At 50.7% G+C, this 26,439-nt stretch overlaps 6 protein-coding genes across 11 annotated transcripts in view; 2 read left to right on the top strand and 4 right to left on the bottom strand.

Annotated features, from left to right (window-relative positions):
* Positions 1 to 1,468: 1,468 nt before the first annotated feature.
* LOC114582201 (histone H4) lies at positions 1,469 to 2,161 on the bottom strand. Its single transcript, XM_028703016.2, has one exon. It carries the CDS (start codon positions 1,835 to 1,837, stop codon positions 1,526 to 1,528), a length of 312 nt encoding a protein of 103 aa, XP_028558849.1. The 5' UTR covers positions 1,838 to 2,161; the 3' UTR covers positions 1,469 to 1,525.
* Positions 2,162 to 2,703: 542 nt separating this feature from the next.
* On the bottom strand, positions 2,704 to 4,397 carry LOC114582200 (histone H4). The gene has a single exon (XM_077916876.1). The coding sequence runs from the start codon at positions 4,395 to 4,397 to the stop codon at positions 4,086 to 4,088; it is 312 nt and encodes a 103-aa protein (XP_077773002.1). The 3' UTR covers positions 2,704 to 4,085.
* LOC114582199 (histone H2A type 2-C-like) lies at positions 3,082 to 3,426 on the top strand. Its single transcript, XM_028703013.2, has one exon. The coding sequence runs from the start codon at positions 3,082 to 3,084 to the stop codon at positions 3,424 to 3,426; it is 345 nt and encodes a 114-aa protein (XP_028558846.2).
* A 401-nt stretch (positions 4,398 to 4,798) lies between the features above and the next one.
* LOC114582195 (histone H3) lies at positions 4,799 to 6,221 on the top strand. Its single transcript, XM_028703009.2, has one exon. It carries the CDS (start codon positions 4,799 to 4,801, stop codon positions 5,207 to 5,209), a length of 411 nt encoding a protein of 136 aa, XP_028558842.1. The 3' UTR covers positions 5,210 to 6,221.
* LOC114582192 (histone H1.2-like) lies at positions 5,957 to 6,664 on the bottom strand. The gene has a single exon (XM_028703004.2). The coding sequence runs from the start codon at positions 6,620 to 6,622 to the stop codon at positions 5,957 to 5,959; it is 666 nt and encodes a 221-aa protein (XP_028558837.2). The 5' UTR covers positions 6,623 to 6,664.
* Positions 6,665 to 11,877: 5,213 nt separating this feature from the next.
* The window catches only part of PER1 (period circadian regulator 1), a 35,950-nt gene continuing 21,388 nt past the window's right edge, over positions 11,878 to 26,439 (bottom strand). For 4 of the 6 annotated variants that reach the window (XM_077916874.1, XM_077916873.1, XM_077916872.1 and 1 more), the window contains 12 exons: positions 26,238 to 26,346; positions 25,969 to 26,100; positions 25,263 to 25,371; positions 24,811 to 24,967; positions 23,887 to 24,014; positions 23,180 to 23,383; positions 20,413 to 20,664; positions 19,552 to 20,288; positions 18,052 to 18,229; positions 16,947 to 17,139; positions 16,371 to 16,521; positions 11,878 to 16,029 (listed from right to left, as the gene is read on the bottom strand). In XM_077916874.1, coding sequence (XP_077773000.1) covers positions 15,772 to 16,029; positions 16,371 to 16,521; positions 16,947 to 17,139; positions 18,052 to 18,229; positions 19,552 to 20,288; positions 20,413 to 20,664; positions 23,180 to 23,383; positions 23,887 to 24,014; positions 24,811 to 24,967; positions 25,263 to 25,371; positions 25,969 to 26,100; positions 26,238 to 26,346 — 2,608 coding nt within the window. In that variant the 3' untranslated portion in view covers positions 11,878 to 15,771. The remainder of the gene's footprint in view (positions 16,030 to 16,370; positions 16,522 to 16,946; positions 17,140 to 18,051; positions 18,230 to 19,551; positions 20,289 to 20,412; positions 20,665 to 23,179; positions 23,384 to 23,886; positions 24,015 to 24,810; positions 24,968 to 25,262; positions 25,372 to 25,968; positions 26,101 to 26,237; positions 26,347 to 26,439) is intronic. The other 2 variants (XR_013390337.1, XM_077916871.1) reach the window with 2 other exon arrangements.

Below are 26,439 nucleotides of genomic sequence, written 5' to 3'. Positions count from 1 at the left end.
CATTTGAGGGAGAGGAGGCCTGATGCAGCAGAGCCATTCAAGTGAGCTCTGCTCCTCCATTTCCCCAGTGCTGGAATGGCAGCCTTCATTATTCCGTTTCCAGGAGCTAAGCTAGCCATTTCACAGAATCACAGAATTGTAGATTTGGAAGGAATAATAATAATAATAATAATAATAATAATAATAATAATTTATTATTTATACCCCGCCAATCTGGCTGGGTTTCCCCGGCTGCTCTGGGCAGCTTCCAACAGAATATTAAAATTCAATAATCTATTAAACATTAAAACTTCCCTAAACAGGGCTGCCTTCAGATGTCTTCTAACAGTCTGGTAGTTCTTTTTCTCTTTGACATCTGGAACCCCCGAGAGTCATCTAGTCTGACCCCCTGCAATGCTGGAATCTCAGCTAGATCATTCATGACATATGGTCATTCAACCTCTGCTTAAAAACCTCCATAGAGGTTTTTTTAGGGGGGACCTTATTGGTTATTTCCGGAATCAGCATTCTGATTGGCTAGGGCGATAAAGCCACGTCTTCATTGGTGAGCGAGTTCCATTCTCATCCAATCAGCGCCGGCTCTCGGAAGCTAAAGGTGAGTACAGTATATAGAAAGCAAGATTTGGCTGCAATCATCTCACGTTTTTCCTTTTTCCTTTGAGCAGCGAAACCCCCCTGCCCCTCCGCAGGCTCTTCTATGAATCACCAATTTCCCGAAGGAGTTTGCTGCGCTTCCAAGGCTGCCCTTAAGAAATGCACGTTCTTGCACCCGACACGTGTAGTAAAAGCAAGGGGTTTCTTTTCACCAGCAACGTTGCGAAGTAAAGCTCTGGAAACAGGAGCTGCCTGCCGCAATGCAGCTTTGGAGCGGGGTGGGATGTTAATAGCGGAGGAAGCTAAACCCCGGGCAATAAATTGCATGGAGATTGCTCACCCCAAAAAGCTGATCCCGGAATAGTGGAGCCAGCAGCTACGTAGGTCGGAAAGTGTAGAAGTCACCTGTTTCCCCATCCTTCATCCCTAGCAACACTGTGTATCTTTTAGACACGCATATTGGCTTCTAAAGTTTGGGGAAAGAGACTCAAAGTTAATATCAATATGAAGGCAACGCAGTCAGTCTTGTAGTCTCGGTATTTTTGCTGCCCTCCTAGCCCGTTTTTAGGTTAGTGCTCTCTCCCAGAACACCATTTTTCTACATTTCCAGTGTACCTATCAGTATTGCTGCTGCTATTAATCAATTATCCTTCGTTGCTTCCACTGCGTATACCAAAATGTGCTTTTTACACGACTTCCCAGCATTTATTTAAATCGCCTCACTTCATTACTGAGCACGTCTGGTACAATCCCACCCGTTTAGATGCGATATTGCGCTTTCCAAAGTGGCTCATATATTTCAGATAACCAAGGTTACCTAAGCAAAAAAAACCTTTTAGCAACCCAAACTGCGTCAGCTCTTTTCATGAAAAGGTGGGCGGCCCTTAAAAGGGCCTTTGAGCTCGTTTGTAATATAATCTTGATATTCTGATTAGCCACCGAAGCCGTACAGAGTGCGGCCCTGGCGCTTCAGAGCGTACACGACATCCATGGCGGTCACAGTCTTCCTCTTGGCATGCTCAGTGTAAGTCACGGCATCCCGGATGACATTTTCCAGAAAGACCTTCAGGACACCGCGGGTCTCCTCGTAGATCAAGCCCGAAATGCGCTTGACTCCGCCACGGCGAGCCAGGCGGCGAATTGCAGGCTTCGTGATGCCTTGGATATTGTCACGAAGCACCTTGCGATGCCTCTTGGCGCCTCCCTTGCCCAAACCTTTCCCGCCTTTTCCACGACCAGACATGGTAACAAGATAACACTCGGTGCGATTGAAGAATGAAGTAAGCGAAGAGTAGCGCTGCAGCTTCTTTTATAAAGCAAAGTCCGACCAGAGGGAAGACTGAAAGGGCAAATGCTAGCCTTTGACTGAGCCACGCCCTCTTTCCAAACTCCATAACGCTATAGGCTATACTTTCCACCAATCAGCTTCTGGGCATTTTAAACTCTCCAATCAAAACAGATCTTTCTCCTCAAACGGATATGTGCCTTTGATTTGGGGAGGATAGTGCAGCCGGGAGAGTTATAGACACGTTTCATAATTTACAAAATTATGATTCTGTCCGGTGATACTAAGTACTGTACAGTACTGTAATCTGGAAATGGTGCAGAACAGAATGGAAAAACAAAATAGTAGCGTACAGGCGGGGAAAAGAGTAAAACAGAACCTGAAAACTCTTATCGTAACATTTGCAAATTTGTGAAGAGCAGGAATTAGAAAAGCATACTGTAAAATTCAGAGGTTTATGTCGCATTAGAATTATAAAATTGTAGAGTTGTAAGGGATCCCAATAGTTATCTGATCCATCTGGCGTCTTTCATTGCAATTAAATGAGGATAACGATCAGCCTGAATCTATACATTAAAAAAAAAATAACAATATGGCATTTGGTGCTGCCTCGATGAAGGACGTTCTGGTCTCCTTTTACGCTACCAGCTTTCGCTTCCGTGGCAGAAGTACAGGAACACATGCCTTTCGCAATACCTTATTTACACGCGTGCAGAGACAAAAGAGAATGTAGTTTGCTTGTTTGACTTTAATTTTATATTGTGCTCTGAATGTAAGTACTGGTCATAGTTTGTCACGTTAAGAAAAAACACCAATCAAAGGTATTCCTTTTCGTTTTTTAACACGATCTAATATGGTAACGACTAAACAACAACAACAATATGGTCACCATCGTTTATTTCTCAGACGAAAGAGCAATGACGTAACACCCCCTTTTTTTTAAAGCAGAACATGCAAATATAAACTCGCCCCATGTGACATTTCTATTGGCTCGCGCAAGCATATACGTAATTTAAATGTAACTTTCTGGTTGGTTGCAAGAAGACACATTCTCATTGGGTGCTAAGCACGTCCTATCTCTCTTTCACCCAATCAGATTTGACAGAAAGAATCCATCAGGAGTAAATAAATAGGCGGCTTGCAAAATTGTGTTTCTCATTCTGCTCTTCGTTGTTGTAGTTCCTGGTGGATTTAGCTGTACGATGTCTGACCGTGGAAAGCAGGGCGGCAAAGCCAAGGGCAAGGCGAAGTCTCGCTCGTCCAGGGCGGGCTTGCAGTTCCCTGTGGGTCGAGTGCACCGCCTGCTTCGCAAAGGGCACTACGCGAAGCGCGTGGGAGCCGGAGCCCCTGTCTACACGGCGGCGGTGCTGGAGTACCTGACCGCCGAGATCCTGGAGCTGGCCGGCAACGCGGCGCGGGACAACATGAAGGCGCGCATCATCCCTCGGCACCTGCAGCTGGCCATCCGCAACGACCAGGAGCTGAGCAAGCTGCTGGCCAAAGGCACCGTCCCCCAGGGCGGCGTCCTGCCCAAGATCACGAAGTGAAGGCCCAGTAAAAATCAGACCGAGGCGTCTGGACTTCACAAAGGCTCTTTTCAGAGCCGTCCACCCTGTCATAAGAGAGCTGAGTTTATATTGCGGAAAGTTTCAAACTGGATTTCTGAGAACGCTATATTGTGAATTTATGAGCACTGCACTCGCTGCTGCCATCTTTAAAGCCTGCACGTCCCCCAAACAAAATTCTGGCTAAGCCCATGCGCTCTGTATGCCTTTCTTCCTGTTCCCATAATTCATTCTACTAAGGATCTCAAGGTTGGCGTCTCCACCCCTCGCCCAAATAACACATGTACGTGCCTATGTTTAAATACAGGCGCTATTGTAAGGCAGTGGTTCTCAAAAGGTGTTAGTAGTATGGCTAGAAAATGGGAATGTAGCGGGAAGATCGGAGAAACGAACCTTTAAACATTTCAGCGTAGTATAGTACACCACGGAGTATATAGACTTCCTACCAAAATATTTATTGTTATACAAATAGTAAATATTCTGCAAGTGCGGCCCAGATTACTGGTAACAAAAACCACTGTCTACAAAGTTTTGAATTAAGTATACCCATTAAAAAAAAGCGAAAGTAATCTCTTTTCATGAAAAGGTGGGCGGCCCTTAAAAGGGCCTTTGGCTTGAAGATGTAGCCTTGATATTTAGAATTAGCCACCAAAGCCGTACAGAGTACGACCCTGGCGCTTCAGAGCGTACACGACATCCATGGCGGTCACAGTCTTCCTCTTGGCATGCTCGGTGTAAGTCACAGCGTCGCGGATGACATTTTCCAGAAAGACCTTCAAGACGCCGCGGGTCTCCTCGTAGATCAAGCCCGAAATGCGCTTGACTCCGCCACGGCGAGCCAGACGGCGGATTGCAGGCTTCGTGATGCCCTGGATGTTGTCACGAAGCACCTTGCGATGCCTCTTGGCGCCTCCCTTTCCCAAACCTTTCCCGCCTTTCCCACGACCAGACATACTTGCCAAACAACCTTCAAACAACGACACAAGAAACAAAATGCAGCGTAAGGGAGGGCTCCCTCTCCTTATATACAGAAATGTCCGACCAGAAGGAAAACCTAGGCATGCTTTTGCGCGTTGCAGAACTCTGTCTCAATTTCGTCCAATCAAATGCACTTCTTTTGCAGCTGCTCAATGAGATTCCTGGCGGGGGGGAAAAACCCAGGCTGTGGCCCCGCCCCACTTAGCCCTCTTGCGTGATCTTGTCTAGCCAATTGCTGTTCAGCCCAGGAAATTCAAACTTTCCAACTGACAATGCTCAGTCTTCAGCCAATCAAGACTGCGAGAGCGGTCTATAAATAACCAGCAACCGGGCTCTTTGTCTCATTTGCTGAAGGGAGTCCTTTGCTTCGTTTGCCATGGCTCGTACCAAGCAGACCGCTCGCAAGTCCACCGGCGGGAAGGCGCCTCGGAAGCAGCTGGCGACCAAAGCCGCCCGGAAGAGCGCCCCGGCCACCGGGGGCGTGAAGAAGCCTCACCGCTACCGCCCTGGGACTGTCGCCCTGCGAGAGATCCGTCGCTACCAGAAGTCCACTGAGCTGCTGATTCGCAAGCTGCCCTTCCAGCGTCTGGTGCGGGAGATCGCGCAGGATTTCAAGACAGACCTGCGCTTCCAGAGCTCTGCCGTGATGGCCCTTCAGGAGGCGAGCGAGGCTTACCTGGTGGGTCTTTTCGAAGATACCAACCTGTGCGCCATCCACGCCAAGCGGGTCACCATCATGCCCAAAGACATCCAGCTGGCTCGCCGCATCCGCGGAGAAAGGGCTTAAGATACTCGTTGTCAAAGTAGGGGCCTCCTACGTTCAAAAACCCAAAGGCTCTTTTAAGAGCCACCACATAACCTTAAAAAGCTGTTAATTACTGCAATCTTATGTTCAATTGCTAGTTCGGTATTGTGCATTAAGCACCAGTTGCTGGGAATGTTAAAGGACACGGCGGCGTGGTACTTCTGTGCAATTTACAGGCGTCTCACATGCATCTTGCCCCTTCGACTTGTACCCTCCTTCAGCGACTTTGCCCCCTTTTTAGGAGGCCCTGGGGTCGCATTCTAAGGGAAAGCAAATCCATTTTTACCCTCCCCCTTCCGCCTAAAAGCATCATGGCAGCAACCACTTGCTTTCTCCCCACCCACATTGCCACGTGTCTTCCCCTCCCCCCCGTAAAACAAAGTTGCAGAAACATTAATGTCAAGTGACTTAGCACGGATAAAAAAGCCGGCGGGGGGAAATGAGCAACGGGATACCCGAAAAGGAAAGCCTAGAAATGCAGCAATAACGTTACTACTACCACACATTTGCTCAGCCGGGTGCGGTGTGGTTTCGAATTGGAGGGGGGGCTGTGCAAGGGATAGGACCAACTAAGATTCTACAACTGCGGCACTCGCATCACATGACCGAAACACCTCACATGGCAAAGGAAATTCAGCACTTTCTTTGAATTTGTGGGTGGCTCTTAAAAGAGCCTTTGGGGTTAACGAGGAGCGCTGCTGCCTCTCGCGGAAGCCGAGCGGGTCCTTCCTACTTCTTTTTCGGCGCCGCCTTCTTGGGCTTGGCGACTTTCGCCTTGGGGGTCTTGGGCTTCGCTTTGGGCTTGGCTGCCTTCGCCTTGGCGGGGCTCTTGGCGGCCTTCTTGCTTTTGGCCGCCGCCGCCTTGGGCTTCTTGGGGCTCTTGGCGGCCTTCCTGGCGCCTGCCGCGGGCTTCTTGGCCGGCTTCTTGACGCCCTTCTTGGTGGCGGCTGCCTTCTTCACCTTCTTGGCGGCGCTGGCGGGCTTCTTGGCCGCGGGCTTTTTGCTTTTCGCGGCCGCCGCCGCCGGCTTCTTCTTGGGCGCCTTGTCCTTGTTGTCCGCCTGCTTCTTATTGAGCTTGAAGGACCCCGAGGCGCCCGTGCCCTTGGTCTGCAGCAGGATCCCCCGGGTCACCAGGCTCTTCAGGCCCAGCTTGATACGGCTGTTGTTCCGCTCCACGTCGTAGCCGGCGGCCGCCAGCGACTTCTTCAGCGCGGCCAGGGAGATGCCGCCGCGCTCCTTGGACGCGGTCACCGCCTGGGTCAGCAGCTCCGTCACGCTGGGGCCCGAAGCCTTGCGGGACTTCGGGGCGGCGGCCGCCGCCTTCTTGGCCTTCTTGGCCGGAGCCTTGACAGCCGGCAGCGCGGCGACGGGCGCGGCGGGAACCTCTTCAGTCATCCTGATCCGAAACTATACCGCCCCCTGAGCACACCGTCGAGTCACCAAAGCAGAAGCTGAATGGACGCGGCGGCGGCGCTGCCTCGTATTTATAGGGGAGGAGCTGCGCGCTGATTGGTGCGTTCCGAGCACGGCGCTTTGACAGCCAGACCTGGGCTCCTGGTCCGGGCAACTTTTGTGTTTCTTAACCCGCACAAAAGAGTCGATTACTCCGAGTCCCGTCCGCGGATCCCTCCCGTTCCAGGCTGGATCGAAGGGGAGGATGCGGGCTTTCGTGGACCTGGTTTTCACGCTCCGGGGTGGCAGGGTTCCTCCGGAAAAGAGCGGGGAACTCAGCCTCGGCTCGCTCTCCCGGCCTGAAAATTTGCAAACTTTTGCTTTTCGACGAAAATAGCAAATGCTGCTTTTAAGAAGCGGGCGCGGGAGGTCCGGCATAAGATAGCCTGGGGGGTCTGCACCCGGGCGGTGAAGAAAGGAAGGCTTTTCGGCCGGGAACTTCGCGGCAGCCGCTTCTTTCATCGAGTCAAGTAACACATCTGACAACGAGCTTCGGGTTAAATTGCTATAAGGCATGATTGCAACGCCGGCCCCAGAAAATGAGCGACAGAGTGATGGGAAGGGATTGGGATTATTCGAAGAGGGTCGGTTTGGACGGATGAGTAAAAAAAAAATTGCACTTGGGTTTTTAAAAAATGGGGCTTTATTCAACACCTTTCTGAAAGTCATCCGCATTTGACTCTCCTAGGCAAAGAGATCGGGAGATGTCAGCCTATGGAGCTTATCATTTCTGTCTTCAAATTAATTTCAGCAAATAAATCTAGATGTCGCCGAAAGTTCAACACGGGGGTCTCTTTTGGGGAATAGGCGAGGGGTAGAGTACCCTAAATGCAATCCATTGGGAGTTGGTTGTAGTTAAGCTCTGCTTGTGTGTTTACCGGTAATGCAACTCTCTATTGGCTATACAAAGCAGAGTCTTCTAGCAACTTGAAAACTTAACCGATTTGTGCTGCGACTTAATTCTTAGCAGATCTGTTCACGCAAATATTGTAATCGGGCCATGCAGTGCAAGTAGTGCCTGTGTGTGATACTTCTGTGCCAAGTTCAGAAGTGTGCAAGTTCAGAGCAGCTGCGGCAGCCCAGGACTGCAGTAACTTACCAAGTAACTGAAAGAACAGATTAGCTTCACGCAACCGATAAAGAAGACTCTGCGGCAGGTGCCACGATGAATCTATCAGTTGTTGAAGGTGCCACAGGAATGGATGCATTTGTGTTTGTTGTCACAGGAAGCACACACACATAAATCCCTATGTTGCCTATCTGGCGTGTGTGGAAAAGCCACCACTCATACATGTAAACTATACTCAGTAGTGAATCCTACTCAGTCAGAATTGGGACTTACTCCCAAGTAAATCTGTGTAAGATTTCCTTCTCAGTCAGTTTTGTTTGCTTAAAAAACACACCACAAAAACAAAGATCATAGCAAAAAAGGGGGGGACACCCAGTTAGGATTTCACAAACAAATCCGAGATTCATAATACGTACAAATGAGTTTTGGGGTTTTCTTGTTTTTAAAAGATCTTAACACAATGCCTCTAGAGTCTATTCAGAGTGATGGACTTGGCAAGATAGCTTGCTCTCTTTTTCCCCAGCAAAGAAAGCTGTTTTACAGATCATGTGTTTTATCAGTATCTGCTAGCAAATCAATAATCCTGACAGGATCTGTTATTCCAGAGAGATTTCTAAGTAGTACTATCATAAATAAATCTCTTATTTAATGGGCAGTATAAGAAGAATGCCCATTATAATCCACAGAGTTTTGCCTGCGTACGTTGTTGATTTATTTGATCTTCCTAATTTACCTTCTACAGGGTTTGGGAACTGGGTTTAGTAAATTACCTTCTCAGAGGAGCAGTGGCGTAGCGTGGGTTGTCAGCACCCGGGGCAAGGCAAGTAATTTGCGCCCCCTAACCCGTGGATTTGCGCCCCCTAACCTGTGGATTTGCCCTAACCCCAGATGTTGCGCCCGGTGCGGCCGGCCCCCCCTGCACCCCCCACGCTACGCCACTGCAGAGGAGCAAAGGTAAGTTAATCAAAATACACCTGGGACTCTAGGATGCTTTTTATTAACACAATATTGTGATGGAACAGAAGTCTGCCGGATGTTTCACCTATTCTTCTCTTAGTGCCTCTCAAATAGATCCTCTGATTTCTTGGTAGCCTCAAATTCTACAGCAACAAAAGGTTGTTGTTAATATTATTATTATTTCTAGTGAACGTTCACAGGCATGAAGGCAAACCACTCCATATTGCAACTGTGTCCAAACTGGTTGTCTGGCGACTCTTCTTAAAATAGCTGCTATGTGAAACATTTTGGAGTTTCACCTGATTAAATGTAGCATCACTTCAGCACATAGCATAGTGCTTGATGCTAAAACGTTGGGTCAAAAAGGATTCAGGATTATTCCCAGATCTTCAAATATCTATGCTTCAGAGACATACATTTTGCCAGCATGATTTTTTTTTTTTCAATTCATCAGACCAGGACCATGGATGATGGGCAGTTTCAAATCTCAGCCTTGAAGTTCCCTGCATGACCTTAGGCCAGGGGTCAGCAAACGTTTTCAGCAGGGGCCGGTCCACTGTCCCTCAGACCTTGTGGGGGGCCGGACTATATATATTTTTTTTGGGGGGGGGATAAACGAATTCCTATGCCCCACAAATAACCCAGAGATGCATTTTAAATAAAAGGACACATTGTACTCATGTGAAAACACGCTGATTCCCAGACTGTCTGCCGGCCAGATTTAGAAGGCGATTGGGCCAGATCTGGCACCCCGGCCTTAGTTTGCCTACCCATGCCTTAGGCCAATCACTCTCTGGTCCACTTTACAGGACTGGTATAAGGATAAATGGGGGGAGGGAGAGAATGATGGACGAGAGATCGTTTATGCCACACTGGGATGGTTTAAAAGGTAGTACAAAGGAATGATATAGGGCATTTTAAGTTGGAACTTCCAAAGTCCCTTTCTTGCCCCAGACAAGTTTCAAGATCAGATGTGTTGATCTTGAAGCTGTTGTGGAACAATATACACTAAGAAATCAATCGAAAACTTTTCACTTGTTCTACGGCAAAGCCATCCATGGCAACACAGGCGGCATGAAGGACTCGACAAACAGGCGCACCTTCAGCTTCAAGGTGTGGGGTTCCCTTTGCGCATGAAGTCCCAGGTTGTTTCTTCAGTCTATGACTCTGAGCCACATGTGTGAGAAAAGCATGCAGTTAATACTATCGGCATATATCAGTTTTGTTATCTTCAAGAGAAGATGGGAGGGCAGGAATGAAAGCCCTTTTTGATTATGTGATTCATGTGGAGACAGAAAAGGCATTCCTACCTCCTCCAGCTCTTCAGATTTTGTTAGTCAGTTCCCAAATGCATGCACACACACACACACCTCTTACTCCGGAGCTTTCCAAGCTGTGTGTTGTGACACGTTAGTGCATGGGTAGGCAAACTAAGGCCTGGGGCCCGGATCCAACCCAATTGCCTTCTAAATCCGGCCCGCGGACAGTCAGGGAATCAGCGTGTTTTTCCATGAGTAGAATGTGTCCTTTTATTTAAAATGCCATCTCTGGGCTGTGGGGCATAGGAATTCATTCATTTTTTTTCTTCAAAATATAGTCCGGCCCCCCACAAGGTCTGAGGGACAGTGGACCGGCCCCCTGCTAAAAAAGTTTGCTGACCCCTGCGTTAGTGTGTCGGCTGCAGTGTGTAGATGTGTCAGAAGAACGCTCTCTGCGTTCCTCCTGGGGCTGGAAAGGAGTTACGGTAGTTTAACCTCTGCTTTGCTAGTAAAATTGAATTACTGTGTTACGAAATGATGCACGTCTTAAAAAGTGTGTCACCAGCATGAAAAGCTCTGGCCCTACTCTTTCAGCAGCCTTTACCAAACAGTTTTGGACTACAAGTCCCATCAGCCCCAGCCAGTGGGACCATATGATGGGATGGGAGCTGTGGTCCAAAACATCTGGAGGATTAGACAAATTCCTGGAGGCACAAGGGCTATTGATGGCTGCTAGTCAAAATGGCTATGCTCTGCCTTCAATGTCTCTGAATACCAGTTGCTGGAAACTACAGGACAGGAGAGGGCTCTTGGGGTCAAATCCTGCTTGCAGGTTTCCCGTAGGCATCTGGTTGGGTGCTGGATGAGAGGGGCCACTGGCCTGATCCAGTAGGCTCTTCTCACGTTCATCAGGAAAGCAACAGGTTGGTTTCTGCTCTACGGGAAAACAATAGTTTGAGACCACCTAGGAACTGGTCTCATGTCTCAGTTGGATACTGACAGAGCATGTGCAAGTGTATTGCAAAGGAAGACCCTGTTCACTAAGCCAAAAGCAGAGCTCAGGTCGATTGATACGCATAGTTTTCTTGTCCTTTGCAAACCTTGATGCTGGTCTGCCCAGTTTTACAAATTATTGCACAAAAACGCCAGATGTTAAATCCTAAAGGCTGATTTGGTAATAAAAGGCTGGGGGGCAAATGAAGAAGAAGAAGAAGAAGAAGAAGAAGAAGAAGAAGAAGAAGAAGAAGAAGAAGAAGAAGAAGAAGAAGAAGAAGAAGATTATTATTATTATTATTATTATTATTATTAATAATAATAATAATACCTTGCCCATCTGGCTGGGTTTCCCCAGCCACTCTGGGTGGCTCCCAGCAGAATATTAAAAATGTGATAAAACATCAAACATTAAAAACTTCCCTAAACAGGGCTGCCTTCAGATGTCTTCTAAAAGTTAGATAGTTGTTTATTTCCTTGACATCTGAGGGGAGGGCGTTCCACAGGGTGGGCGCCACCACCGAGAAGGCCCTCTGCCTGGTTCCCTGTAGCTTCACTTCTCGCAGGGAGGGAACTGCCAGGCGGCCTTCGGAGCTGGACCTCAGTGTCCAGGCTGAACGATGGGGGTGGAGATTTTTGCTACGTTTTAAGGTACTGCAAAACAATGTTCCTAAATTCCCAAAACCATTCTATTTTCTCAGCATCACGGTGGTAAGAGACACAGCAATAGGAAACGTGGAATGCTAGTATTAACATTCACAGGCCAACAGCAGAGAAGGGATAATTCTGCAGATGTCAGCAGAGGCACTCCTTGTGAGTAAATAATCTTAACACAGTGATACACAATCCACCAACCCAGTCTACACCACCACTCAGTTTTGCAAACATTCCCTTCTCCAAAACATGCCTGGGACACTGCATGAAAAAACAAAAGTGCTTTATTTGGGTACAGACTGAGATTCACAGATATTGCACCACAAACCAATGGCAGAGATACGCCGTTGTTCTTTGGGGGTCACAGTAGGGGACAGAGGAGCTGATACTTTATGTCCCCGTCCCCACCCGCGTCACAGCTTTGTGCAAAATGCCCTTCCCCTTGATAATGTACAGTTCATAGTGTTCAAAGCCAGAATCTCCCTGGGGTAGAATTCTCCCAGTTCTCCAGAGAGTAAAGGTAAAGGTAAAGGTACCCCTGCCCGTACGGGCCAGTCATGACCGACTCTAGGGTTGTGCGCTCATCTCACTTAAGAGGCCGGGAGCCGGCGCTGTCCGAAGACACTTCCGGGTCACGTGGCCAGCGTGACAAAGCTGCTCTGGCGAGCCGGCACCAGCACAGCACACGGAACGCCGTTTACCTTCCCGCTATAAAGCGGTACCTATTTATCTACTTGCACTTATGGGTGCTTTCGAACTGCTTAGGTGGGCAGGAGCTGGGACCGAACGACGGGAGCTCACCCCGCCACGGGGATTCGAACCGCCGACCATACGATCGGCAAGTCCTAGGCACTGAGGTTTTACCCACAGCGCCACCTGCGTCCCTAGACAGAGAGTAGGAAATATTAATGAGGTCCCATTCCGAAAGAGAAAGCTTTAAAAACAATACTCTCTTAGCAGCATGCTCCAATATACCCCTTCCCCACAAAAGGCGGTAAATATTAAAGCTTATGAGTCCCCAGATTTAGGAGGGTTTTCCATTGACCATGCAACAAAGAAACGCACTGAGCAAAAGAGGTTTCTTCTCTGGGCAGTCGTGGGGGAAATAGTTAATTCTAAGCAAGGAAAGTTGGAGACTTTGAGGCTCCCTCCTTTTGGCTTGGTCAGAGATTTGCAGAAGGGAAAATCAGATACAAGCGGTGAATAAGTGTTTGTCGTTCAAGTAAATGTCTGCAACCTCGAAAAGGCGATGTGATTAAAATACTTCCATAATCGGTGCACTTCTAACCAGTTCTGTATTTTGAAGAGCTTTAAAGGGAGAAGTTCACATCTCAAGGGATCGAAATGTCCAAAGGCCAATGCAGTCGGAGTCACAGGTCCACTCCCCAGCCCTTTGCAAGGCACTAACTGGCATCCGCCTGGTCTTACCAAGTTATTCACACTGAAGAGATTTTGTGGAAAGCAAAAGGACATGTTCTGCTAACCTCTGAAAGCTCAGCAACACCAGAAAATGCTAGTTTTCTACAATAGCCACTTTTAGTTGTGTGCGTTGCATTTATAGACATTGGCTCTCTGGAAATGCAATTTTCTCTTGCAGTAAGAAAAGGCTGCAAAATGGCTCATAGCATTCACCCATCACGAACCACACAAATTGCTTTCGGGTGTCCAAAGATGATCAGAGCCAGGAGGATTTTACGACTAGAGATATTGACAGTGGATTCAGGCAAGCTGTTCTGACTCGGTGTCACACGTGACTCGTAAGGGTTACCCCCGTCTCTGGAAATCCAGCACACAGGTCACCTCCAGGGATTCACACAGCCCAGAAGCTGCAAAGCCAATGCTTGTTGGGCAAATAGCAGAAAGGGGTGATGTGGTTTGCTCTTCAAAGCCAACAAAGGAGCATTACTGTTGGTCCCTTTGGGGCAAAGATAATCACTTTTCCAGTTCCACCCTGAGTGATCCTAAAACACACAGTAACATTCATTAAGGTCGAGGTGGGAGAGAGAATAATAGTCTTTTTAGAGGATTTCTGAAAGGACTGCTGGTGTGGAATGCTTGCTGGTACAATAGCTTAGTTTACAGCACACGTCTACTGAGAAATAAACCCCAATGAGCTCAGGAGGATTAAATCCTACATATGTAAATAGAGGATTGCAACTTAAAAGTCACTCTGGCTACCCTAACAAGAATCCAATTGCCGTCTTTTTCCATCTACAAGATGCCCCGATGTATAAGACACCCCCTATTTTTAGGGACTCCGATTTAAGAAAATGGGGGGAGATGTATCCATGTATAAGACGCCCCCAAATTTTTGACATTTTTTAGGGGGGAAACCTAGTCTTATACATGGAAAAATACGGTAAGTTTCCTGGACTGGGGCATGGGAAGGGGGTGCGGTTGAAGACAGAGATTCTCTTTTCATGTAACTAGCAGCAATCAAAATCAAATGACGATTCCCACCCATTTGTGGGATTGTCAAGGAGAGGCACAACCCAACACTCTTGCCGGGGTCGCTGTTAAGGCTGGCTTGGCTTGCTGCCCTCCAATTGATAAAAAGGGTAGGATGTTTTTGTCACCAAGTACTAAGTTTGGGGGCGAGACCCTTCCTCTCTTTGGAAACCTGGAAACCTTAGCAAGGCTTTGCCATATGCACAAATCATTCAAAGTCATTGGCTGGTTCAAAAAGGCAGAAAGGAAACTGAAAATTGCTTTTTCCCCCTTTTTGCTTCGGACATGGATGCGGGCAAAGAGCAGCAGCATGGAATCGTGTGCCAAAGGTGGAACTTCTCTGCTCTGTTAAGGGCTCTCGCCCTGCCTCTGAAACGCAACAAGGCCAGCTGAAGCACATTAGGAACTGAAAACAAGAAAATGAATGGGAGGGAGGGGAGAATCAAGTGTTGTCCCCGCGCTCCAAAAAGCCCCACAGAAACCCCAAAAGAGGCCGGTTTTCCATCCAGAGGCACAACCCAAAATGGCTTGCTAGTTCAGTCCAATTTCCTCACCTGTCCATGGGACAGTCCACAGAAAATCCCTGGACCTTCCCTGTTTTACTCCGGAAACAGGAGCAGGATATATAAATAGTTCAATCAATAGGATGTGGAGAAGGAAGGGGAGGCAGGAAGGGGACTCTCTGCACAGGTAGATCCAGGCTCTCTTTGGAAACACAAGAAGTAAGAGGTGTGCTCTTTATGTAGCTGAAATAACACGTCCCCCTCACTCACTCACAGGCCGCTTGGTGGCAAGGCTGCCGAGATCAGGCGAAAAGAGGGGGTGGGGGTATATGTGTAGCGCAACGCTCTTTGGCCCATTTTTTTCTTCCAGTTGACAAAACTGAGCTGTGCGAATGTGGGAGATGACCCTGGCAAAGAGGCACCAGCAGGAGAGGAGCGTTGGCAGTTCGGCGGTGGCAGTGGGTAGATGGTGGTGACATTTCAGGGCCCTTTCTCTTGCTTCCACCCTGGGCTCTTGCTTAGGGGAGCTCTTGAAGGGTATTCAGAAGAAACCTCCACTTTCTGGCCAGATCACAACAAGGAGGCAACTGAATGTGGGGGACCAGGCACAGGGTGTGCATCAACGATAATTCTCCGCAGGCCACCAACCTCTTTCTCTTTCCTTTTCTCGTTTTTTTTTTTATTATTATCATTGGGACTGCACGAAGGCCCATTCAAGAGCACAGCAGCAGATCAGTAAAAAAAGAAACACTGAACAACACCGACAGACAATTCTGCAAAAATAAATACATAAAAACCCGGTCCCTCCCACGCCCAATGTTGTGGGCTGTCTGTCTGTGTCCAAATCCTTAATAAGGCAGCAAGGATTGGGGGCGGCTGGTCCGGCAGATAAAGGTCCAGAGGGATGTCTCATATCCCTGGAAGCAGGCCAGGCCAGGCGGCGCTTCCACACCTGAAGCAGCTGGTGCCTGGGCTCACAGTCCTGCAGCTTCCTCTTCTGTGGGCCAGGCAGCCGTCCCACGGTCCCGAAAACACCCACAATGTGAGCTTCCTCTCCCTGTTGCCAGGGAGGTGGGGCTGCAGCGGCAGATCCTACAAGGACCTGCGGCCAGCACCTGCCTCTGAGCCCTGCTGTCCAGCAGCACCCTGCTCAGGGCAAGTAGGAGCGGCTCCCGATTTGGGGGAGAAAGGAGTCTGCGGCTTGCCAGCTCAGCCTGAGTCCTGCACCACTTCCACGGCTGGAGTTGGCGGCTGCTGTTGTTGTTGCTGCTGCTGCTGTCCTCTCTCTGCCCCAGCCTCCTCTTCGTCCATGGCCATTTCGGGGGGCAAGGAGGGCAGGCACACCTGTCCCGCGCTGCTGCCCTCCTCCATGGGCTCCAACATGCCGTTCAAGTCCATGTCTTGAATCTCGACGTCGTAGAGAGGGGCCACTTTGGAGGAAGGGTTGCTCCCGCAGTCCATGCAAGCCTGGGGTTCAAAGGGAGGGAAAAGAAAGACGGTGAGCAGCTGGCCCACACTCGATGATCTGGGAGAGCCGCCTCATCTCACACGCAAAGTCTAGGGACTTGTTCTCACTGCCCAGCAGACGTTCCCTTACAGGCTGCAGAGGCTGTCAACTGTTATGGACACAATTATGAGGAATCTAGGCTGCTGTAGGAACAGAACCACTCAATCTCATCAGAGGCACACACAAAGTTTGAGAACTCTCCTGCCGACAGAAAAGCACCCATGCTCGCTAAACGGCACACAGACACCATTCTGGTTTCTGCACTGCTCACTCCAAACACACCACCCGTCACACTCCTTACCGTGATGTTGATAGCCTTGGGCACGTTCCCCTTCTGGACCCAGGAGTGAACTTCGGCCAGCTCCTTCTTCTGCTCCTCGGTGAATCGCGGCTGCCGCTTCTGCATCTGTTTCAACTTTTCCCTGTCCTCCTTCAGAACAGTTTCCAGGTCCCTGGCAAAGGGCAAGCGGACAAATGGGTCAGGAAAGAGGCGCAGTGGGCAGTGAGAGGGAGGGAAATGGAGCCAAAATCCTCCTGGCTATGAGGCCAGAATGAATGGAAGTGGCCAGCGACTTTTTTTTTTTTTAAGAGACAGAGCAAGCTAAAATCTTCCCCTCAAAGCTTTAAGTCTTTCCTCCCACTGCTTCGGGTATTAAATTACCCATGAAAACAAAAGCCAGATCTCTTTCATTGGCACTTGCAACAACCCTGCCACATTGAGTACCCTTCTCTGCTGGGGTGAAGGGATTCTGGGTCAAGAGACAACAAGCAGCACAAAGCCTGGAAGGGAAGTGCCCACCAGAGGCAGTGGCAGCCTGGCAACTTCCATGGCGAGATGGGAAAGGGGATCTGCCTGGGAGCAGCTCAGCCTCCTCACCTGGCAGGGAGCTGGTAGGTCATCATGACCTTGTCGTCGGTGTTGGCCATCAGCAGCCAGATGGGGTCCTGCAGGACGTACTTGATGAAGTGCTCGTTGTCTTCCACCTCCGCCCGCTTCTTGCCCCGCAGGTCGTTCTCGGAGGAGTCGATGCTTCCAAAGTACTTGCTGGTGCCGCTGCTCTTGCTGCTCGCTGGGAGAGAAGAGGAGCCGGTCAAGACACAATCAGGAACCCCAAAAGGAGTGTCAGCACGTGTGACCAGTCCATTCCACTCAGGAGCTCTCAAACCCTCACATTTGGGACGTGCTAAGAATATCGCCATGCAAGATGGAGGAGGCACCATTTTTTCCTTTGAAGACAAGTGTAGGGACTGCTGCCTTCATGCTCAGCTCAACAGCCCTGCTTCTTCCATCCACCAGCACTCAAGGGCTGGCGCTCATTGCCTGCTCTACTTGCAAAATGTCCCAAGTTCAACCCCTGGCATCTCCAGGGGCTGGGAGAGACTCCCTGCCTGAAACCCTGGACAGCCATTGGTCAGTGGAAGCAGCAGTCAGCTAGACAGACCAATGGTCAGACTTGGTATAAGGCAGGTTCCTGTGCTGAGGACTTCCCAACAGCATATAATTGGCCTGGGTAAACAGGGATGTTCTTTGATTCCTCCTGGAAGTTGGTAGTGAGAGAGGACGAACTACCATGATCAGAGGCAAGCGTGCCTCCAAATACCAGTCTCTGGGGATCACAAGTGCGAGAAGGCCACTGTGCTCACCCTGCTTGTGGCATAGCTCAGTGGCAGAGCATGTGCCTGGTGCGCAGGGGATCCTGGGTTAAATGGTATCGCCAGGTAATACCCCACACAAAACCCTACAGAGCCACCCACCGCTGCCAGGTGTTGTGCAGACCGTTTCCCAAGCCAGCTGTTTAGGACTACAATTCTCACCATCCCTGACCACTGGATCCTACTAGCTAGGGATTATGGGAGTTGTAGTCCAACAACAGCAGGAGACCCCAATTTGGGAAATCTTGGTGGAGACAATACTGAGCCAGTTCACAGAGAAAGCCTCACTCCATGAGACCCACACCACACGCCGGAGGAGTATGACTTACTGGTGCCGCTGGCGGAGGTGCTGCCTCTGTTGGAACCGGATCCCATGGAGCCGGAGGCCGAGCCACTCCCGGAGGCAGCCGACCCCGTGCCGGAGCGAGAGTCCTCCTGCAGGAGCAGGTCCAGGAGGTCGCTGGAGCTGGAGAGCGCATCGTTGTTGGAGGAGTCGTGCGCTTCTGCCTGCAAGGGGCGGAAGAGGCAGGGGAGCAGGAGGGTTAGGTCAGAGGCCCAAAGCAGGAAGGTCGCTGCCTCAACAGCTCTCACGCCCTTTCCAACCTCACTGCTCCATTAGCCACCACAGGAGGGAGAGAAAGAGAGGGAGCGCGCGCACAGCACAGCCGGATTAAGACTTTTAGAGGCCCTAAGCACTTAAAACATGTTGGTGCCCCCATACATAAGTAAAGGTAAAGGGACCCCTGACCATTAGGTCCAGTCATGGTCGACTCTGGGGTTGCGGCACTCATCTCACTTTATTGGCCGAGGGAGCCGGCGTACAGCTTCCGGGTCATGTGGCCAGCAGGACTAAGCTGCTTCTGGCGAACCAGAGCAGCACACGGAAACACCTTTTACCTTCCCGCCGGAGCCGTACCTATTTATCTACTTGCACTTTGATGTGCTTTCGAACTGCTAAGGTGGCAGGAAGCCCCCGTACATATCTAATTCAAAATGTAAGCAATGGGATGGAAAGAAAGGAGGCTGCCTGATCCAGTCAGCCCATTCATCCATTTAACTCAGTACCGACTACACTGACTGGCAGCAGCTCTCCAGGGCTTCAGGCAGGAAACGCTCCCAGCCTGAGCTGGAGATGCTGCTGTTCCAGCCTTCTGCTTGGAGATACCCCAGAGGAAGCAAGCTGCCCCTCTGATCCTCCAGTTTGTGTGGGAAGCCCCTTGGCGGGTAGGGAAGAAGGGGAAGGAATGAGCCCCCCAGCCATGGGGGAAAGGGCAGGAGAGATCCAGGAATTTGTGACGTCATTCTCTGACCTCGGTTGGAAGGAGAAAGTTCGTTGTTCTTATTGAATGCATTCCAGGGCTCTCAGATTTCAATGCTTTGGGGGAGAGGAACCTCTGCTCCTTCATCTGAAGACCCCCCTCTGACTTTCTCTCAAAAAAAAATCCGAACCCCAGCAGTTTCCTCAGTTCTCTCAAGTGGAAAGATGATGAACACCTGGATTTTGTGGTGTGGAGAGCCAGTGTGGCGCAGTGTCGGAATAAGACCTGGGAGACCAGGGTCCAAACCCCCACTTGTCCAATAAAGCTCACTGGGTGACCTTGGGAGTCAGTATCACTGCCTCTAAGCCTAGCCTGCCTCACAGGATAATAGTGAAGATGAAAGGGGGAGAATTATGTGAGTCACACCTTGAGCTCCTTAGAAGAAAGGTGGGATGTAAGTGAAATAACATAAATTAAAAATCAATAAATGTTGGGTCGTTTGCCCTTCCAAAGGGCCTGACAGTGCCCCAGGGGAGAAAGCCAGCCCCCCCCCCATCCCTTGGGACTCACCATGCACGCTTCTTTCTGAGTGCTGAGTTCCTTCGCCAGACTCTGCCCGCCCGTCACCACGGCCCAGTCGGTGGTGGCCCCAGCTGGCCCTGTTTGGTTTCCACCAGCGGCCTCCTGACGGTCGCAGAGCTTGGGCATCTCCTCCATCTGCAGCAAGTTGAGCTGCAGCGGGGAGCTGCAGCGCGACTCAAAGAGAGGCGACTCAGGCCGCTCGGGCTGACTCAGCGAGTGCGGGGTGGAGGAGCGTGACGGGGCCTGCGTGCCCGCCTCGGGGACGACGACGGGCATGCTCCCTGGCTGAGGGGTGAAGGGGAACACAGGGGGTGCGGCGAAGTAGGGCTGCGGGGGCATGGGGCCGTGCATCTGGGGGAAGACGTAGTTGGGCAGCACGAGCGCCATCATGGGGGTGACCAGTGGGGTGGGAAACTGGGGGGCAGCCAGGGTGCTCTGGGAGGGCTCAGTGACCGGGGGTGCGGCCGGCCGCGGGGGGAAGACGGGGATGGGGTAGGTGGGCATGACAGCCGGGTACGGCATGGCGGAAAGGCTGGCTTGGGAGTTGCCAGAGTGGGGCCAGGAGGAGGAGCTGGGGGCGCAGGGCGGCTGGGGAGGGGAGACGGAGCTCTGCGGGGAGCTGGTACTCTCCGCCAGCCTGTTCTGCTTGACACGCTTGGCTTTCGACTTCCGGCTCCGTCCGCGGCAGCCTGGGCCTCGGGACGCCTGGCGGGGACCTTTGTGTCCTGCGGAACAAGGAAAAGGCAGGGTGAGGACGAGGGGACCCCATTTCTCTTTCTTCTTTCCCCTTTTCTACCGCTTCCTCCTCCACCTCCTCCTCCTCCCCCCCGTCCTGCCCACCAGGCTTACCTCGCTCGTTGGCATGGGGTCCCGCCTGGCGCAGCTCCTGCCAGCTCAGCCCCGAGTGCGAGTTGAAGACGTGCAGCTGGCTGAGGTCCTTGAAGTGGGTGAGGAAGGCCTGCTCTTCCTTCTGGGTGTGGATGGACAGGACTTCCTTTGTCAGCCCCACTTTGCGGTATTGCGCCTCCCGGTCAGGGGTGACGCTGGGCGCGGGGGCAGGGGGGGTCGCGCTGGGCGCTGCCTCCTCCATCATCACGATATCTGCAAGAGGAGAACAAAAAAGGGGGGGAGAGAACCAGGTTAGCCCATCACAACTGCCTTCTCCCCATGTGAGGTTTTTCTTTACCCCAGCACATATCTGTATTTATGTGTTCTCATTATTCCTATCTCCCATTTCTTTAGACCAACCCCTCCAAACACACACACTAACAGACACAAGTCATCTTTTTCTACCATCACCTCAGGGCATGCTGGGAATAAGTCCCTCTGCTTTTCCATTTTAATCTGCAACAAAAAGCTTGGGTCCTAATTTTACCCTGCGCAGCCCCAGCTGAGCTCTAGGTCACAGGGGCTGCTGCATTATTACTAAGCTTTCACATGAATTTGCCACATATTAAGGAAATAAATTGTGGGGAAAGGAGGTTAGAATCTTCTTTGATGTAAGAGGGCTATAAATCCAGCTGCCAGCCACTCTCTGTGGCTTCTAAACAGGTTAAGCGGGGGGAGAAAAGCTGCAACTTTTGCGTTGGTTTTTTGGGGAGGTAGGGTGACTAATTTCTATAGAGAATTTGACAAGTTGGAGAAAAATGCATTCAAGGGAGGAGAAAGGATGGTTAAGACACTGTCCCTACTTAAACCTTCCTTGGTTTAAACACCATAAAGGTTTGCCAGCTGAACACCAGCTGGAGTGGGCAACATCTACCTAGATATCTATCCACACAGAAGCACACGTTGAATCATGCACAGAATTATTACTATAATATATATACACACACACACATGCACACATATATCTCAGTCTGAACGTTTATGGCTGCAGGAGAGTCCTGTATAACGTGGAAGCTTGGATGCACTGAAGACAAGATGGCCTCAGAAACAGGGTTCTGCCTGGCAGCCCTGCATTTCCTGTTCCAAGATTCTTGTGCGGTTTCCAGGAATGAATTGCCCCCTTGCTATTTAGGAGGTTAAAGCATTTGCCTCTTGAAATGCTCATCCAGGGACTGTTTCTAGCGATCCCATGAAAGGATCCCTGCAAGACATGCTCCTCCTGGGGATTATGTCAGAAAGCCCAGATGATGATTGAATTAGTAGAATCAAAAGTTGGAAGGGGCCACGAGGTTCTGGAGCACCCTTCTCGCAATGCAGGAATCTTTTTGTCCAATGTGGGGCTTGAACCCACGAGATCAAGGATCTCGTGCTCCAACGACTGAGCTGTCCCAGCTGGTGAAAAGGAATCAACTGGCCTCAGAAGGAGGGGTGCACCGTCATGGATAATGTTACCCGCCCCCCTTCCACAGGGGAGTGAAACCTGAGGCCTCATGTTGGAGTAGCCCCTTCCTGCCTGACCCTAAAGCCTCACCTGTCGTGCAAGGTAAAAAAAGCAGACTGGACCACTACAATGATGTGAGGTGACTGGTGGGTCAGATGTGAGCAAAAAGCGGGGAGGGATCTGTGCAATGACAATGCCACATGCTGCAAATTTTGCAGGAAAGCTGGCAAGGAAACTGCCTGAACCCTACTAGAAAGAGACATGTTTGGAGGGTGGGGAGGGAATGCTCTCCCTTCCTGAGGCTAGCTTAGATGAAACTTGCAAAGGCCTTGCCTGCCTCTCTCGTCTCTTCAGCTGCACCCCCAAGCGCAAAGAACAAGCCATCTTGCCCAAGACTGACAGGAGAGCCAGCAGTGGGGTGTGAGGTGCCTGACAAGACGGACACCAAACTACGGAGGTGAAAGGAGCCTGGGATTTCTCCAGAGGTTGTCTTGCCAAATGGTGGCTGCTTGCAAAAGCAGAAATCTAAATGTAGGAGCGTTAAGAGGCTGCCTTCTACTGAGTCAGACCACTGGGTCCAGCTAGCTTTGTACTGTCCAGACTGACTGGAAGCGCTCTTTCCCAACTCTACTTGGATAAGCCACTGGAGAGTGAGCCTGGGGCCTTGGGCTTCCAAGTTGGTGGCCCTTTGGGGGTCACCCAGATAAAGCCTTTCTGCTGTTCCCCTGGTAATGTTGCAGGCTCCTGCGCAAGCAAAAATGAAGGCTGGATGCCGAAAAAGAAGAAAGAGCAGCCGACTAAAGCAGAGGAAGGCAGGAACCAGCACCATCCAGTTTGTGGCCAGCAAAAGTCAGCAGAAGAAGGCACTCGTTGCTTGATTTTGCAATCCAGCTGTAGCTCTAAATGGAAGGTTAGCCTTCCTGTCTTGAATCTGCACCAGGCCAGCTAATCAAGCCCTCTCATCGTTACTGCCGACTGGCCAGAAGCTCCCAAGCAGGGGGAGAAGAAGAGGAAGAAGCGGGGATGTCGTCCTGCTTTTTTTAACACATGGGGTCTAGGCTGGCCTTCTTGTACACAGCTGCATTTGCAAAACGGCTGCCAGAGCGACCCCAATAGCCTACTACGCACCATGTGAAGACAACCCTCCTTCGAACCTGCTCCCCAGCCCCACGGAAGCAGAGTCAAGCTGTAAGCAAAGGAACAGCACACCTCCAGTTCCAGCCCCCCGCCCCCCAGCAACCCCGCACCGCCGCCCCCCAAGAAAAACATGGTGTCCACCTCCCATACCCGACTCGGGGGGCTTCTTGTCTCCCACGTGGACGATGGTACTGCTGAAGCTACACTGACTGGTCACAGAGACCACGCTCTCGGCTTTGCTAGGCAAGGCCAGCGGAGTGAGTGGGCCTCCCACCACAGCAGCTGCTGCCGTCCCAGGCTCCTCTAGGCTCTTGGACTGGCTCTCCGGGGTCGGCAGTATTTCCTCCGGCGCATCTGTTCAAAGAGACAACGGTGGGTTAGCATGGTGGTGGGGCGGCAGCATGGATTAAGGGGGCAGGGGGGGAGGGAGGGGGCCGGGGGGGTCCAAGACTGCCGACCGGCACGACCACAAGAGGACGTCAAGATGCCGAAGGGCTCATCAGCCCGGCTGGGGTCTTGCCACGAACGAAGAGAGGGGGGGAAAAGAGATCACGAGGGATCTGGAACGCCAAGGCCAGCATCCAACAAGGGGGAGGGGGAGTTCAAGCTTCCTGGAGGACAGACCTGCAGACCCTGCAATTGCTACACACACACAGACACACACACACACCCCTCCGCCCCCTGTACCTCACACAGCATCCATGATTCCATACAAACATGAACTTGGTACAGGAGGAAGAGGAGGGGCATCAACCTGTACACTTGGCAAGCAGGGTGGAAACTGATACCTCAGGAAAACAGGGGAAGGGGGGATGATTAATACCTAAGTAGAGGAAAGGAAAGGAGGGGAGAATCACCTTTGCTTAGAGAGGCCAGCTCCTCGCCTGCCTTCTGCTTGTCGTCATCGGAATTTGAGGACGTAGTGTAAGAGGAAGAGCCGCATTTTCGCTTCACGCGGCTTGGAATGCTGCAACTCTCCAGATACCTGTTGAGGGAGAAGAGAAAGGCAGAAAACTAAGATTAACAGAGATGAAAAACCTATTATCATTATTGTAATTATTACTAGGGGGGGTAGGAAGAGAAAACTCAGGAAAGGACTCCACACCACTAGGAGTGGCGATCTGAAAACACGGTGCTTTGTTGGTCTCAAACTACAGGAGGAGACACAAAGTAAGGAAGCTTTAGCGCTTCAGAGAACACTTAAGCAGGTAGCACTTAAAAATCGAATCTGTGACAAGTTCTATGAAATCCTGAAGGTTGCATGTTGTTACATGAGCACCAATGAGGGGAGAAATCCGTAACATCATTTCATCTACTCTGCACCTCAACCCAATGCAGTGCAATCTTCCTAGTCATGTCTATTCAGAAGAAAGACCTGCTAAATTCAACGGGGCTTACTCTCAGGTAAGTGGTAGTTGAAGCTGCAGTCTAAGAAGCAGTATTGCCCTTTCTTAAATAACCGAAGAGCAAAATATTCCTCCCAGGAAAAGCATTCCCGTTCTGGTGCTGAACCGACTCTGAAGGGCTCAGCTATTTCCATTTCATTTGCCTTTTAGGATTTTTTAAGCAGGTTATCCTGCTCTTCAGCCACTAAGGTGCCCAAAGCACCCTACAGATCCCTGTTCTCAGGCTCACAATCTAAAAAAATAATAATGCACACACACAAAAGGAAAATAAACAGAGAGGGAGGAGGAAATAAGCAAACTCATGTAAAAGTCCTCAGTTCTGGGAACAATCTCTGCCTTGTACATGGTTGTGGCTCCCCAGCAGACCTCGCTCACCTTATGATGCCATCCAGGCAGTTGATCTGCTGGTATGAATAGTTGGAAGGCTCCTTCCTGACTGATTCCTCAGAGGTGGCTGCCTTTGCTGGCCTCCTCTCCAAGTCCCTCAGGGTCTCCAGAGGCTGCCTGTTGCAGCTGACTGGTGCTTTGAGAGCTAGAAAGGGAGAGACACAGAGCAGGTTACAACCCACAGAAGGAGAGCAAACTTTGTTCCCAGGCCACACCAGAACATGCTTGTCCCAGCTCTGAGAGGCCCTGCCAATGGAAACCGTCCCTCCCTCAACTCACACACCCCGCACCCCGCTAGAAATGGGCCAAGACAGAGGGAGGAAACCTCAAAAGTCCTTTGGCCAAATCCACAACAATGAGGCCAAGTGAGTGAGGTCAGCAGGCCTCAAGGTGGGAACGATGAGCAGGAAGAAGGGGCAGGGGCCAGTCAACCATCTCACCTGGCTGGGAATGCTTGGCAGGCTGGGGCTTGACTCGGGATTCAATGAAGACCTGCTGGCCCTGGTTCTTCACCATATGCACATCCTTGCAGATCTCCTGGAAGGTCATCTGGGATCAAGAGGGAAGCAGAGTAAGCCCCAAGCTCTCCTCTCCAATGGAGAACCCTCTACAGAACCCTTTCTAGAGCAGCTTTCTCCAACCTGATGCCCTCCAAGTGTTTTGGATGCTAACTCTCATCAGCCCCAGCTGAAGCCCAACGTACCTGGAGGGCACCAGGCTGCGGAAGTCTGACCTAGGGCAGTGTTTCTCAGCAGCCAGAGGCGCATGCCCAAACTGCAACCTCACCCAGTAAAAAGGTCAAAGGATTTCAATCCAGTTGAAAGACAGCCAGGTTTGAAGGGGTGTGTGGGATCTCTACATTAGCTAAAAGGCAGCGTGGGTTTTTAAAAGCTGAGAAACACTGGCCTAAAGAGTAGATTTCTCTCTCTGTGAGACTTTCAAACTCTCTGAGAGGGTATGTAAAAATCTGCCACCAGGTAAGCCATTATGAAGATGCCCATTTTACAGGTGGGAGCAGAGAGGGAGATTTGCCAGGGGGATGTGGAAATGGAAGCAAAGACCCAACACCCATTGCATGAATCTTAAGACAACCCCCCATCAGTGGACACTCCCCTCAAAAAAATCAAAATGCATTTCTAAACTCACCGGTCGAACAGCTTGCGCCTCCTCATTGGGGATGCCGTTGCTGTCGCTGGAGGAGGCGATGCTCAGGAACTGCTCGTGGGAAGCGTTGCTGCCCATGCTGCAGAGACCCATGGAGCCATTGCTGTGGACGGGCTGCAGAGCGGAGGAAAGAGAGGAGGGTTGGAATATGAGAGGAAGAGGAGGCAGAGCTCGGAAGGAAGGAAGGAAGGAAGGAAGGAAGGAAGGAAGGAAGGAGAGGGCAAGTGGAGTGAGAAGAGGGAGCTCCTTACCTGCAGCAGGAGTCGGTGGATCTGCTCTGAGAGCTCCTGGATGTCCAGCTCCACAGGCTTCACCTTCTGAGTTTTGGGGGCTGTGAAGACGTCCTCGTTGAGGGGGCCCCTGGAGAGAGCATGGGAGGTGAGAACAGAGTTAGTGAGATGTATGCTTCCCTCAAGAGGTGGGAGCTTCCAGCTCTCAGCCATCCCACAAGGC

The sequence above is a fragment of the Podarcis muralis genome, chromosome 13, assembly GCF_964188315.1.
Source record: "Podarcis muralis chromosome 13, rPodMur119.hap1.1, whole genome shotgun sequence".
Classification (NCBI taxonomy): domain Eukaryota; kingdom Metazoa; phylum Chordata; class Lepidosauria; order Squamata; family Lacertidae; genus Podarcis; species Podarcis muralis.
This window is presented reverse-complemented; position numbering and strand designations above follow the sequence as displayed.

What these genes read in the sequence shown, in the direction of transcription:
- LOC114582200 (XM_077916876.1), bottom strand. Translation starts at nt 4,397, where the DNA reads ATGTCTGGTCGTGGGAAAGGCGGGAAAGGTTTGGGAAAGGGAGGCGCC.
- LOC114582199 (XM_028703013.2), top strand. Translation starts at nt 3,082, where the DNA reads ATGTCTGACCGTGGAAAGCAGGGCGGCAAAGCCAAGGGCAAGGCGAAG.
- LOC114582201 (XM_028703016.2), bottom strand. Translation starts at nt 1,837, where the DNA reads ATGTCTGGTCGTGGAAAAGGCGGGAAAGGTTTGGGCAAGGGAGGCGCC.
- LOC114582192 (XM_028703004.2), bottom strand. Translation starts at nt 6,622, where the DNA reads ATGACTGAAGAGGTTCCCGCCGCGCCCGTCGCCGCGCTGCCGGCTGTC.
- LOC114582195 (XM_028703009.2), top strand. Translation starts at nt 4,799, where the DNA reads ATGGCTCGTACCAAGCAGACCGCTCGCAAGTCCACCGGCGGGAAGGCG.